This window comes from Epinephelus fuscoguttatus, linkage group LG12 (genome assembly GCF_011397635.1).
Source record: "Epinephelus fuscoguttatus linkage group LG12, E.fuscoguttatus.final_Chr_v1".
Classification (NCBI taxonomy): Eukaryota; Metazoa; Chordata; class Actinopteri; order Perciformes; family Serranidae; genus Epinephelus; species Epinephelus fuscoguttatus.
Window position 1 is genome coordinate 32,126,640 of NC_064763.1, and position 14,436 is coordinate 32,141,075.

Sequence of the window (14,436 nt, forward strand, 5' to 3'; positions counted from 1 at the left end):
GTTGGGTTTGTCAGGGTTTGTATCTTCATGTTGTAATACATCAATAAAAATAATACTAATTAAGGACTACGTGAGTCTTTTAAGACTTGACCGGTTATTAGAAAGGGATAAACATGGTACCTCCATGTATGCAGATATGAATGATGGTAGGGCATTGTTCTTATAGCTCATGACTGATTAAACTAACCATTAATAAAGCCCTAAGAACCCTGTATAAATGGTGCCTTGTTAGTAAGTAGTAATGAATCGAATAAAACAATCATTATAAACTTGTACGATTACACACACTCTGTGAGTTCTTATCTAAATACTGAGGTAAAAATGAAACAGATTCTCCTGGGGTGTACGATTGGATGTGCATCTTTACTCTTACTGACTTAAAGAAGGTCACCATATTCACGAGGTTGTCTTTAATCCGAACAGACGCAGAGCCTCCTGCAAACTCAGCAGCCTAACGCTATGCAAATGTGTCAGTTTATTGATCATGTAATCAATTGGTGCTAGAAAATGGCTTTTTTTCTGTGGCAGAAGTAGGATACACTTACATGTTGTCCCGTGCTGCCTGAATAAGACGGCGTCATGCTTGCTACTATGTGTTTTTTTTTTCTTTTCTTGAGTTAAAAATGGCATCATAAACTGTCACAGTACAAATCTCTGTCTTTATTGACTCAGTCACTGTTAGCCACTTATGAAATAACAGTGACAGTGTCTGTGAAATTGACAATGACAACTTAAAGCTGCGAGTTTCCTGCAGGAACAATAATCATATCCTGCTCTCTGTTTCTGAGACAAACATGTCAGAACAATGTGATGTAACAATCTTTTTCCTGATCTGTTCTTTCTACATTTCAGTTTGGTGCCAGACTCTTTCTAAATTCTGATTTACATTTGTTCTTCTCCTTTTCTCTGTCTTCTGCTGCACCATTCGGTTCAAGTCCTCTTGAGAAGACCATCCAAAAGGCTTCGTTTTGTTAGCACTCAGTGTGAAGAAGTTGGGTCAGAGATAAATTTAGTTTCCTCTGTTAACCTACATCAAGCGGCTGCATGGCACAACATGACTGGCCTGCTGGAAGTAGCCCCAATTTTGTTTGTGTCTGCCTCACACTGTCAAGAATCCATTACAGGGGACCCAGTTTATGCTCTTTAAGCAGCAAGTTTAAGGTATTTGGTGTAAGTCTTTCAAAGTCTACTGTTACAACTGGTATTTCTGTAGCAGTCAGGATGAAGAGTTGTCCCACAGGCAGATTCTGTGTGTCCTGATTTTTACTCTCTGGGCGTAACTGTGCAACAAATTGTCTTGTTTATATGTCTCCTGCAAAAGAGATCTTGATCTCAGCAAGACTTCCTAAATGAAGTTCATTCTCATCTGTCTGACAGTTCCTGATTAATTCCTGTACATGTCTTTTTTTTTTTTTTTTTTGGCAAATTAAGTGATTTTGCTCATGATAAAAACAGACTATAGGACACTTATTGTAAAAGCTTAATTATGAAAGCAATGTAAGGTCATCACATCTCCAGGTGTACCTAACAAGCAACCAAGAAATAAAATCTTCTAAAGTTATATTTGCTGTATTTGTATTCTGTTGTAGTGTAAAAGAGTAATAAACAGAAATGTTTTGTCTGATGGCTTCCTCAGTGTATAACCTTTTTAATGAGGGGAGCAGCATTAATGCACATATAGCTGAAACAGATCAAGCACAACTACTGAAATGCAACATACATAGAGCCAGTTATACTGGATTGATGGCGTTGCACTGAGTGAAAAAAAGTAAAAATAAGTTAAAAAAAAAAATAGATATATGAATATATATATATATATATATATATATATATATATATATATAGTACAGGCCAAAAGTTTGGACACACCTTCTCATTCTTGAAGCTCATTGAGAGAATGCCAAGAGTGTACAAAGCAGTAATCAGAGCAAAGGGTGGCTATTTTGAAGAAACTAGAATATAAAACATGTTTTCACTTATTTCACCTTTTTTTTGTTAAGTACATAACTCCACATGTGTTCATTCATAGTTTTGATGCCTTCAGTGAGAATCTACAATGTAAATAGTCATGAAAATAAAGAAAACGCATTGAATGAGAAGGTGTGTCCAAACTTTTGGCCTGTACTGTATATATATATATATATATATATATATATATATAAATAGATTGAACTTGTAATATAAAACAATAATTAAAAAAGAAAAATAATTTTAAAAAATTAGATAAAATAAAAAATAATCACCATAACCACATAATAATAATAATAAAGATAATAATAATAAATTGTATTTATAGAGCGCTTTTCATGTTACTCAGAGACACAGACAGAAGTTAAAAATGATCAGAAAAATAAAATACACAAAAATATATAACACACCAGGAGCACCCAAAAATATAATAAAACAATTACTAAAAATGTAAATAAAATAAAAATTTAATAATTTAACCAGAATTAAATTTAAAATAATTAGCAATGCAGTCATAATATTGACAACAAAACTGAAAAGACCTCTGATTTACAAAAAAGATGTGAAACCTCTTACTCCTAACTCTAACTCCTCACTGAGGCCTGCTGGTCATAAGGTTTAATATCGTCTTTAAGTTGCCTCTCCTGTAGGCTGCAGATTTGTCGGCTGTCCCCATACACTGAGCATCCTTATTATGACGATTTGCACCAGTGACCTGTCTTGCAATCAATTTGTGTTCCCTAACTGCAGCACACAGGATCATGCTGTTTGTAAATCTTACTCTCAGTATACATTGTCTCAGATGACAAGTGTTTCTGACTCTTGTGTAACAGGTCTATGACGTCAAGTTGTTGTGGCTTTTTGACTCCAGCTACTAAATGAACCGTCAGACCAAAGCACAGCTGGCCCTGTGCCAGAGCCTCCCCCTGGAGGATTACTGTTCTAGGACCAGCTGCTCTATTAGAACAAAAAGTGCCACATATGACTGCTCCTGTTCCCATCAGCACAAAATGCCTAAATAGAATTCATGCAACCAGACAGGGCCCCCATTGGTAGCTTGGATATAAAATGAACATGTGTATTTTTCATTCTTCTTGGTGTGGCTGACACGTAGGGTTAATCAAATCACACCAAGTCGTGCCCTGACAGATTAAGTGTCAAGCATAAGTGTTAAATTAAACTGCCTCTGAAATGTTCTCTCGTCAGTGGTGAAATATCACTCATTACAGTTTCCCATTACCTCCCCAACACAGTGAAATAAGACTACCTGGAACTAATTTAGATAAACCCAACAAATCCCAAATCATATTTTGCTCTGTAATTTACCAGTCCTAATAATTTCTCTGTACTGTTTGTGAGCTGGTCTCAGGGTCAGCTGTACACAACTCTGTGTTGACGAGGGAGACATCGACCTCATGAGTCATGCGCTGGGTGCAAAGCAGCTGTGTGATTATATTCAGAAGGCGGAGGGCATTTCTTTATTGATTAATGAGAGGGTGTCATGAAAGAGGTTATTGACTTGATCCTGGGCCTGCACCCGGAGTCATCATCATGTCTTCACCTAGCTCAACAATTAGATGAGTGACCAAAGAACTGATACTCCATTATACTTTAAAAGTCAAAAGAACTTATGCAAAAAGCATATATTTTAACAGCCATGTAAACACAATAAAAAACAAGATATAACAAGACTATAGATGTTACATGCTGCCTGCAGCAATGACACAAATAAATATATACAATATCATACACAATAATGACTGAAAAATGAATAGAAATCTCAATGTGATTAATTGTGGGCCTCAAAACCATGAGTTGAAAGTTAATTCATCAGCTATGTTGTGCTTTTTCTGCCTTTTTTTTTTTTTGTTTTACACACAATTCTTGTTTCCTCACCAGTTTACTGATAATCAGATTATATAAATGCTGATCTATCTGATAAGCAGTCATGTAACAATGCACAGTCTGGATGGGATTGTTCACACTGGGGACAAGCTTTCCCACCACCAGCATGCTTCTACTGGTTTTAAACCCCAGCAGCCCGCTCCTCCGATGCTGCGCCACTATCCACATCGCTAACAAATCTAGTCTCAGGACACCAATCAGCAGAGAGTGGATTTAATCATAAGTGTTACCAAAATGGTGTCCTAATTGTTATCCAATCTTGCAGATTTTTTCCTCTGTAAAATCTATAATTTGCAAGGGATGTAAGGATGCAACCCTCCCATGTAAATTATCCCCAGCCAATAAGTCACCACAAGGCCGCTGTTGCCAAGGAGCTGCTGGCTCAAGGCCAGCTGACCTGGCTGTCAGTCACAGTGATTTGTCCGCAGCCACACCCAGTGTAATTCACAGTCTAATCAAACAGCCTTCAATGCTCAATATCAGGCCTGGGGTTTCTCCGCGTCTGTGTGTAAATCGCAGCATCAGCTGAGGAGTTTTAATTATATTATCAGCTTCCTCTGCTACATATAAATGTCTTTAAGATGATTTACCTGCCTGGATTTACACTAACACTTTTCCACTAGTACAGTTTAAAATGTGAGGAACAATTGGAGTATGCATATTTGAGAAGTGAGGACATTTTTGGCTAGTTCTCAGTTTTTTAAAAGGCTGGGAGGAGGGTTAAAGCAAGTCTTTGTAAATGTTGCTGAGCAGCAGCCACTGTTGCTAGACATAGACATTTTTTATGCGCTTCATAGATTTATTTCTCTAAAATTTCCATCGCAAATGTGTTAAAATCAGTGTAGTGAGCACTTCTCCTTCCAAGATAATCCATCCACCTTACAGCGTGGCATATCAGGATGCTAATTAAACATTACTACAGGTGTGCCTTTGGATGGCCACAATAAAAGGCCACTTTAAAATGTGTAGTTTGATCACACAACACAATGCCACAGATGTCACAAGTTTTGAGGAAGCGTGCCATTAATATGCTGACTGCAGGAATGTCCACCAGAGCTGTTGCCCTGAAACTGAATATTCATTTCACTACCATAAGACATCTCCAATGTCATTTCTGTGAATTTGCCAGTACATCCAAGGAGTAGCTTCACCAGCCCAGGACCTCCACATCCAGCATCTTCACCTGCAAGATCATGTGAGACCAGCCACTAATAAGCCAAGCCAATAATTGCTTTGTAAAACCAAAGAATTTCTGCATAGCAGTTCATAACTGTAACCGACTTGTGAGGCTGAGAGGAGGTCTTATGGTTGTGAAATCAACGTTCAGTTTATGAGCAACAGCTCTGGTGGACATCCCTGCAGTCAGCATGCCAACTTGCAATATCTGTGGCATTGTGTCGAGTGATCAAACTGCACATTTTTAGAGTGACCTTTTATCGTGACCAAACAAAGGCACACCTGTGTCATAATAATGCTGTTTAGTCAGCATCTTGATATGCTGCACCTGTCAGGTGGATCTATCTTGGAAAAGGAAAAAGGCTCACTGACATGAATTTTAACAACCTTGTGACCAAATTTGAAAGAGATGTATCTAATGAGTGCATGAAAAAAAGTCTTAGACCTTTAATTAAAGTCTATGAAAGATGTGAGCAAAAACAAAAGTGTTGCATTTAATTGTGGCCTTTTATTGTGACCAAACAAAGGCACACCTGTGTAGAAATGATGCTGTTTAATCAGCATCTTGATATGCGACACCTGTCAGGTGGAGGGATTATGTTGGAGAAGGAGAAGTACTCACTAACACTGATTTTAACACATTTGCAATGGAAATTTGAAAGAAATACGCATAAAAGCACAAAAAAAGTCTTAGATCTTTAACTTAAGTCTTTGAAAAATGTGAGCAAAAACAAAAGTGTTGCATTTAATTTTTTGTACACGTGTAAGTGTGTGTTTTGTTGCTAATAAATACAGCTTTCTGTTTGTAAAAGGAAGAATATGCTGTTTCGCCTTAGTTACATTGTGAAACTAGAAGACAAGCAGCTGCACACTTCCAGTATAGACAGGTGCTGGACAAAAAACATCAGCGTCAGAAAAGAAGAAGAAAGTCCACCCACTTTTAGCTCCCAGTTGAAGTGCAATATAAATTTATTTAGCACATCCCAAAAACAGTGACGTGTTTCAAGCAGCATATGCTCTTCGTCACTTACATAGTGAAACTGACATTTTTTAAGGTCAGAATTACATTTAAGTTAAGGCTGTTCAGAGTAAAGTTTGGGCCAACCATGTTGTTGTAATGGTTACATGTAAGAGATAAGGGAATGAGGGTCCTCACAAATGTAGAAGTACAAATGTGTGTGGGGGGGGGGGGTTTGCGTGTGTGTGTCTGCACATTTACCCCATTAGAAACTGTCACGTAAGCCATGCTGCAAAAGCTGCTTATCGGACAAGACTCATCATTATAAACAACATGATCAACAGCTGGTAATGTCAACAAACACCCACCACCACCCCCCTCACACACACACACACACACAAAATGTCGAGAACTGTCCATCTTGCTCATCAGTCGTCAATATTTGATGTTGCTCAATTTCAGCCAGACTTAACAAAATAAAACCATCTGCTTTTCAAATGCTGTCACCTTATATCTCTCTCTCCTTCTGACATTCACACATTCAAAATCTCTCACACACTTTTTTCCCTATCCTCACCTTCTCTCTTTCACTCTCTCACACACACAAATGTGAACTAACACACTCTGCAGCTTCCCAGGTGAGTAAACAGTGTGTCTCTGTACTTTGGAGCGGTGGATCTATCTCTCTGGCACTGAGATCAGGCTTTGGCTCTACAGTCAAAAGCAGACGGACAACTGACAACGACAAGATGGCCGGGGCTTGTTTGCTGGCTTTTGTTGCTGTTTTACTGCTGGAGGTGTCTGGACTGGCCGCTGAAATCACAGAGTCAAACACAGGTAAATGACAGCGAGGCAGGTATGGATTGAGGAGGCAGCCAAAGGTCGGATATGTACAAATATAGGAAGAGGCTAGAGGTCAGCTGGGCCTCCTAAAAAGACCTCTGACCCTAAGTGACACCACTCACTGTAGTGTTGAAAGATGGTAGTAAGAAGTATGTAATTTCTTATGTCGTAGAGGACAGCAGATGTGATACAGTGTGCCAAAAAATGTTGTTTCCTCAGAATATGGTGTGTTATACATCCTGCAGAGCTTTGGAGCTTCATGGACATGGATAGTGACATAGTAGGAGTGCAAATAGCTGCGTTTGGAGACGTTTATGGAGACTTTTGATGCTTTTTTGCAACTCTAAAAACTGGCCAACTTTTAACCATTGAAATCCATTGTAACCACTGTGAACTTAAAGGTCCAGTGTGTAGGATTCAGGGGCATGTAATGGCAGAAATGGTATATTATATTCACAACTATGTTTTCAGTTGTTTATAATCACCTGAAAATAGGAATGGTTTTCTTTTTGTTACCTGAGAATGTGCCGTTTATATCTACATACGCAGCGGGTCCTCTTAGTCTGCCATGTTGTTTCTATCAGTGATGATAGGCTACATAATCGCTACATGCATTTTGATAAAGGTATTCTGATTAAAGATTTATCAGTATTTACAACAGGAAGATTTATACTATATATAAGTGGATAAGCAAGATGCAAAGACGCTGGTAATGCAGTGTATGACCTATTTCTTAATACAAAGGGACAGGTGCTTGCTGGTGTTTTGAAAACTACGAGAAGTTATTGTAGTTTTGCCCAATAATCTGGTCTGCTTACGAACACAGTCAGCAGCTGAAGCTGCAGCCGTGGCTGTGACACACACAGATGCAGTTAAGCTACTTTAAAATTCTTATTACCACCCAGTTCTCACAGTTTGTGTCAATCTGGGGGCCTGCTCCTTCTCAGAGTCACAACTCTGTCAAATCTGAGCACACAGACGTGTTACTCATCTTTTTAGATTCAGTGTAATTTATACTGTCTTATCTCTGAGGTCTATCATGAATGAATCTCCACAAATTCACTTAGAAAACATTAAAAAGACCCACGTTTATAACTCCAGAACTTGCCTGAGAAACATCACAAGTTTTCTATGGTATTAAACAAGAACTGCTAATAGCTAATTCAACATACTTAAAACGGTGCCTCAAGGGCTCAAGTCCCCGTAGCATCATGAGAATTATGGTTCCAAAACTTAGAGGACAATCCTCTACTGAAGGCAAGAAAAAGTTGTCTTGATTTTGTCTGTGGTTGTGCCCACAGTGTCAGACTTTGGAAACTGCCGATATAGCCTGAAGGGTACTGCTGGAGAATGTCAGAGCTGTGTCAGTGATTTCTTCTTTGTCTTCTGTTACCTTTTCAGGAGCTGTGTTTGTGTCACAGCAGACGGCAGATGCGGTGCTGCGTCGCCTGCGCAGGTACAACAGCGGCCATTTTGAAGAACTTTCAAAAGCCAACCTAGAGCGGGAGTGCAGAGAGGAAACCTGCACGATGGAGGAGGCCAGGGAGTGGTTTGAGGATGATGACAAAACTGTAGGTTACGCACACACACACTCACACAATCCAGTCTCCCACTGTAATAAAGTGTGTATAATGACTGAACTCTGAAGTCTCTCACTAAAGTTTCTGTTTCTGTTTCAGATGGCATTCTGGGCCGGCTACATTGGTAAGACGAATTAAAGACAAGTTAATTTTAAAGCAAATCGTCACCCCTGAGCCTGTGTGCGCATGTTTTATGCTTGTCTGTAGATGGTGACCAGTGTAAGCCACCCCCCTGCCAAAATGACGGTGTGTGTGAAGACGGAATCAACTCATATGTCTGCTGGTGCAAACCAAACTTCAGTGGCAAGAACTGTGAGATGGGTGAGTATGACAGGCTGGATAGGATCTTTACTTTCTTTCTGCTAACATAAAATATGTCTAATAATTAGATTATCAGTGTGGGAGGTAAAATGATTAAGAACAAAAAGCAAATTTACTCTGCTTTCCTGCCCGTTTCCAGAGGTGACCAAGCAGTGTTCAGTCAACAATGGTGGATGCTCCCATTTCTGTGTGATGAATGCGGACATACCCGTGTGTCAGTGTGCAGCTAGTTACAAACTTGGGTCAGACAAGAGGAGCTGTGAACCAACAGGTAAATAAAAAAAAGTCATACGTAGCATTCAGCAAAGTTGTTTTTGGGGTGTTTTATATTCAGAAGTCCATTTTCATCCCTGATTTTTTGGCCATTATTTTGTATCTCTCATCACAGCCAGTTACTATGCTCTAGTTTACACTCTGAGCACTACACTACACACACTACAAGGAATGTAGACTGAGCAAAGAGTGCATATATTGTCAGTATACTGCATATACTGCACTGTATTTTTGTATCAATATCATAATTTATTAGTTTATTACTGGTTTATTTAGTTTTAATAATCTGAATCTACAGAGTAACTTGTGACTAAAGCTTTAAAAAAATCAATGTAATGAAGTAAAAGGTACCAAATTTGCCCCTGAAATAGTACAGAAGTAAATACAGTAAATGTACTTAGTTACTTTCTATATAGTACTTAGCTTATTAAGTATAATGTCTAAGCAAAACATAATCACAGTCTATGTCACATCTGCACAAATGGACACAATCCAACAACACTGGAACCCCAATATATACATTTTTCTAATACTTTATTTTTTTCAAGCCCATTTTCATTTATATATACAGAACATTTTCAGTTAGTGTTAAAGGGAAAATAGAAAAAGAATTAAAAAGATCATCACTAAACAGTTAAAGAGATGTAGGCTAACTAATAGTAGAAGATACTAACTAATAAGTTCTAATATCTCATACACTGTACACATCTTCATATCTTCCCTATTCTTTATCTTGCGAGTTACTTTCGCTATGAACTTTATTTCTTGAATCATGGTTCCACCCTTTGGTTATCTGTTTCAACGCTGTGATTCTCAAGATTCTGAATAGGTATTTTTCATTTTGACTGAAAGTAGTTGGAGGTTTTAAAAAATCTCTTCCATTAATGTAAACACTTTCAACCAATATGTATTTAATGCTCTACACAAGAAGAAAATATGCCATTATTTAGCATGATCTTCTCCACAGTTACTCCAGCATTAAGAGCTTGATCTCTTCTATTTTGAGATAAAAGCCTTGGGTCAGAAAGTGTCTTGTGTTTATTTTCCAAGCAAATTCTCTCGAACATAAGAAATTGGTAGTATTTCCTACTCTTCTTCTCTTTTTCTTCATGATAGTGGTTGTTTTTTCCTGTTTTCCTTGTAGAGCCCACTCTAAACATTTTGACACTAAATTATACTTGTCTCATAAAATCCGGGTGTCAGCTGCTGTTCCTCACCCAGAGTCACAGACCAGAACTTTAAAGTGATTTACAAGTTGTCTTTTAAACAGCAATAAGACAGAAAGCTCGACTCATCATTTTACATTTCTCATTCCTTTGGTCTCCATTAAGGGATCACGGGCTGCCTCGTAAACTGCGCGTTTCACTTTACAGCTGTCAAATAAAATGCATAATTTATGGATGTTGTTGACAGCGTGAGCACTCTGGGCAGAGAACCACAAAGAAAACCAGCATTTTAAAATAATGAGCTTCAACATAAATAGATAGAATCAACCTCTGATTACACTGACCTTAACCATGATTTATCTGCTTAAACATGTTAAAGACCATTGAACACCCAAATCAATTGATCACCTAGTCACACTGGAGTTAGCAACAAGGCAAATATGATACAATCTGAACCTTTACTCCTCTGGAATCTTGAGTTACTTTCATCTCATTTCCCAATGCACTTACTGAAATGACAAATGTACATCTTGGTACTATGTGTAAAAAAGACAAGCAGTTGGATGAATCTGTCTTTAGTGTAAAACTAGTAACTTTATGCTTCAACCTCAGCCTGTGACAGAATAACAAAGGGGTCGAGTAGAAAAAAATCTGACACTGTAATATATAATGATGTCTAAGAGACTTAACTCTCTTTGTTTCGCCTTTATTTCCCACTCAGAACAATTCAGCTGTGGTCGTGTGAACATGTCCTCCACCTCCTCCGGCAGGTCCATCTTTGCCCCCCGCTCACGCAGTTCCAACGACACCCTGGAGGATGACTTCAATGACGATGATATAACACAGATATATGATGATTACTATGACCTCCATGCAAATGATTCAGACCCGTCCAACACCTCTGTGGCCCCTGCAGTGAACAAACGTTCAGTGAGGTCGATTCTGAACTCCTCTGCAAATCCAGCAGAGGCTATTGTGAACGGTGGGCAGGCAAGCAGTGCCACTGAAACGCCCACAGAGAAAGATCACCTGCCCTACTGGGCTTTCTTCCCCACACTCCCCTCCATCCCAGAAGAAGGCAACACAGACCAGAGGATTGTGGGAGGCGATCAGGCCATTCCTGGAGAGATACCTTGGCAGGTATTGTAGTGTGGGATGTAGAATAAAGAGACAGGGATGAGCTGAAGGCAAGTGGATGATGGGATTCACGGATTCAGTTCATTGTTAAGTCCAAGTAGATGTTTGTGCCAAATTTGAAAAAAATTCCCTCAAGGCGTTATTGAGATATTGCTTTCAAGAGAATGAGACAGATGAGGTCACAGTGACCTTGACCTTTTGCCATAGAAATCTGATCAGTTCATGTTTGAGTCCATGTGAACGTTTGTGCCAAATCTGAAGAAATTCCCTCAAGGTGTTCTTGAGAATTCACATTCACAAGAATGGGATGGATGGACAACCACCAAAGGGGTTGTACATCCACCTGGGGGCAACTGTGGCTCAGAGATAGAGCGGGTCGTCCACTAAGTGGTTCGATCCCCAGCTCCTCCGGTCTGCATGTCAAAGTATCCTTGTGCAAAATGCTGAACCCCGAATCACTCCTGATGGCTGTTCCATCAGTGTGTGAGTGTTTTAAAAACTGAGTAGCAGGTGGCACCTTGTATGGTAGCCTGGGCCACCAGCGTATGAATGTGTGTGAATGGATGAATGTAACTCGTAGTGTAAAAAGCGCTTTGAGTGGTCAGATGAAAGGGACTAAATAAGTGCAGGTCCATTACCATTACCAAAGCATAAAAACAACCTGAAGCTTCTTTAATAAAATGGGATTTCTTAGTCGCGGTCACTGCAGCAGTGCAGATGCTCGTCCACTATGTCTTTCCGCTTCAACATTTCCAGGTCACTGGGACAGGAAATATAGCAGTGAGTGAGTATAGAGGAGGAAAAGACTGGATTCAGAGTAAAGGATTTAACAAAAGACACTGTCAAGTTGCATTAATGAACATGTAGGTCGCAGGGGATTTGGAGCTTGAATTTTTCTGGTTTCCAAATTTATGGAGGCCTTGTCCAAAACTGCTGGATTCTCTCTTTAAAATGCACAAAGGTCACAGTGGAATAAATACGAATGCAAATAGTAAAGAGATGACAGAATAGACTGCAGCAGTGAGGACAGAGGGTGGATGGAGGAAAGAAAGTGGGAGCATTCAGAAGTTTAGAAGGGGGCAAAGAAACATGTGCTGTGACACTGCTCTGCCAAATTGAGCTTATAGGAGTATTTGTGTTTCTATGTGTGTTTTCAGGTGGCCCTGATGTCTTTCTCAGCTGTCCTTCAAAGAGCAGAGCCTTTCTGTGGGGGGTCTTTGCTCAGTGAATTATGGGTCATCACCGCTGCCCATTGTCTGACGGAGGCTCGTGCCACTGGAAGGAATTTCTTCGTCAGAGTGGGTAGGAAAAACAAACATTATCCATAAGCTTATATTTTAATTCTCGGACCGATATCTCCAAAATACAAATTGTTCTTTTGAAGGACCGTGTTGACCAAATTACTGCGAAATTACTAACTCCGAATTTATGGTTTTAGGTGAACATGATGTGAGCAATGTTGAGGCTCCAGAGCGAGATCATCAGGTGGCAGAGGAACATTTGCACCACATGTATAATGACAAGATGTCACAGTATAACCATGATATTGCACTTCTGAAGCTTGCCACTCCGGTGGAACTGTCCCGTGAACGGCATCCCATCTGCCTGGGCCCCAAAGACTTCACAGAGAACCTCTTGAGGGAGGCCAGCAGTTCTCTTGTGAGCGGCTGGGGACGGCTTAAGTTCCGTGGCCCCGAGGCCACCGTGCTTCAGAAGCTGGAGGTCCCCTACGTGGATCGCACCGATTGTAAGCAGAGCAGCAGGGAACAGGTCACGCGCTTTATGTTCTGCGCTGGCTTCCGAAGTGAACAGAAGGATTCGTGCCAGGGGGATAGTGGGGGGCCGCATGCCACCAAGTACAAAGACACTTGGTTCCTGACAGGCATTGTCAGCTGGGGAGAGGACTGCGCCAAGGACGGGAAGTATGGCGTCTACACTCGAGTCTCACGGTACTACCCTTGGATCAGTCAGAAAACAGGGCTCCACGTTATCAAGGAATAACGCAGCTTTCAGCCAAAGAAACACACAGAAGAAGTCAAAGTTTTTCTTCCATTGAATCATGTTAATTTCTTCAATTAAATGTAATAAAAATATTGTGATGAAATATTGCAGTATTATACCTTGTAGCTCTTCATCCAGTGTTTCATTGTATGCAAGAGCAGATTGTAAATGCAATCCTGAGACGCCAAATAACATGTAAAAATTCTTTAAATGTCCCTGAATCTTAAGTTCACACTATTTCCTGCACTGCAGTGGTATTTCCCAACAGTGTGACAGTAACTCTGGCCTTGGTAATTCCAGTATAGCTCCACCCAAAGTCAACCCGAGCAAAGGTCTAATCAGCAAATAAGTGGAAACACTTGTGTGGTGAGCAGGGCCTTTAAAAAGCTGTGTGTTTAGCAGCAGCAACAGCAAGCAATGCCCATGTTTAGAAGTAGAGATTTGAAGCTTTTACCAGAGGTGGGATTCAGTCGCACGTTTGCAGGTCTCACGTCTTAACCTTCAAGACTCAAGTTACTGTGATGAGAGTCAAGTAAGTCAAGTCCCTGCTGTAAGTCAAGCAAGACAAGTCAAGTCATTGGTTGGGTCAAGCAAATCACAAGTTAAGTCAAAAAAATGTCATGATCTTGTCGAATGTGAGCTTTCTAGCTAACTTTTGATCAGTGAGTTAGCTAATAAGTTAAATAAAATGATCCACTTCTTTATCGTCTTTTGTGGGTTTTGTAGTGATGGATGAAGTTGGATGTTGTGGTGGTTCATTTTACAGCTGCAGATCTTGCATACCACTTTTCTTTTAATTCAAATTCTTCAATTAAAATTTTATTATTTTTGCATTACCCCCCTCAGTGCGGGCTGCTCCTGCATTTGCCTCTGCTGGTCTGCTGCATCCTCGAAGGTTGCCAGGTTTGTCTGCACTGCACTTGAAATCACCCAATCATGTTTCAAAAACAAGACCTAACTTTTCAATATCTAAAAAAATGCAAATATTTAATTAAAAAAAGTCAAGTCTTTCAAGTCATCTATCTCGAGTCTAAGTCAAGTCTTAAGCTTTGAATACCAAGTCAAAGTTAAGTTGAGTCTCAAAGTCCTCACAAGTGCAACTTGAGTC

At 39.8% G+C, this 14,436-nt stretch overlaps 1 protein-coding gene across 1 annotated transcript; it reads left to right on the top strand.

Annotated features, from left to right (window-relative positions):
- The first annotated feature begins 6,501 nt into the window (after positions 1 to 6,501).
- Positions 6,502 to 14,030, top strand: f9b (coagulation factor IXb). Its single transcript, XM_049592308.1, has 8 exons — positions 6,502 to 6,844; positions 8,252 to 8,421; positions 8,530 to 8,554; positions 8,638 to 8,751; positions 8,891 to 9,022; positions 10,912 to 11,330; positions 12,485 to 12,629; positions 12,766 to 14,030. The coding sequence occupies exons 1-8, from the start codon at positions 6,757 to 6,759 to the stop codon at positions 13,326 to 13,328; spliced, it is 1,656 nt and encodes a 551-aa protein (XP_049448265.1). The 5' UTR covers positions 6,502 to 6,756; the 3' UTR covers positions 13,329 to 14,030.
- Positions 14,031 to 14,436: the final 406 nt, after the last annotated feature.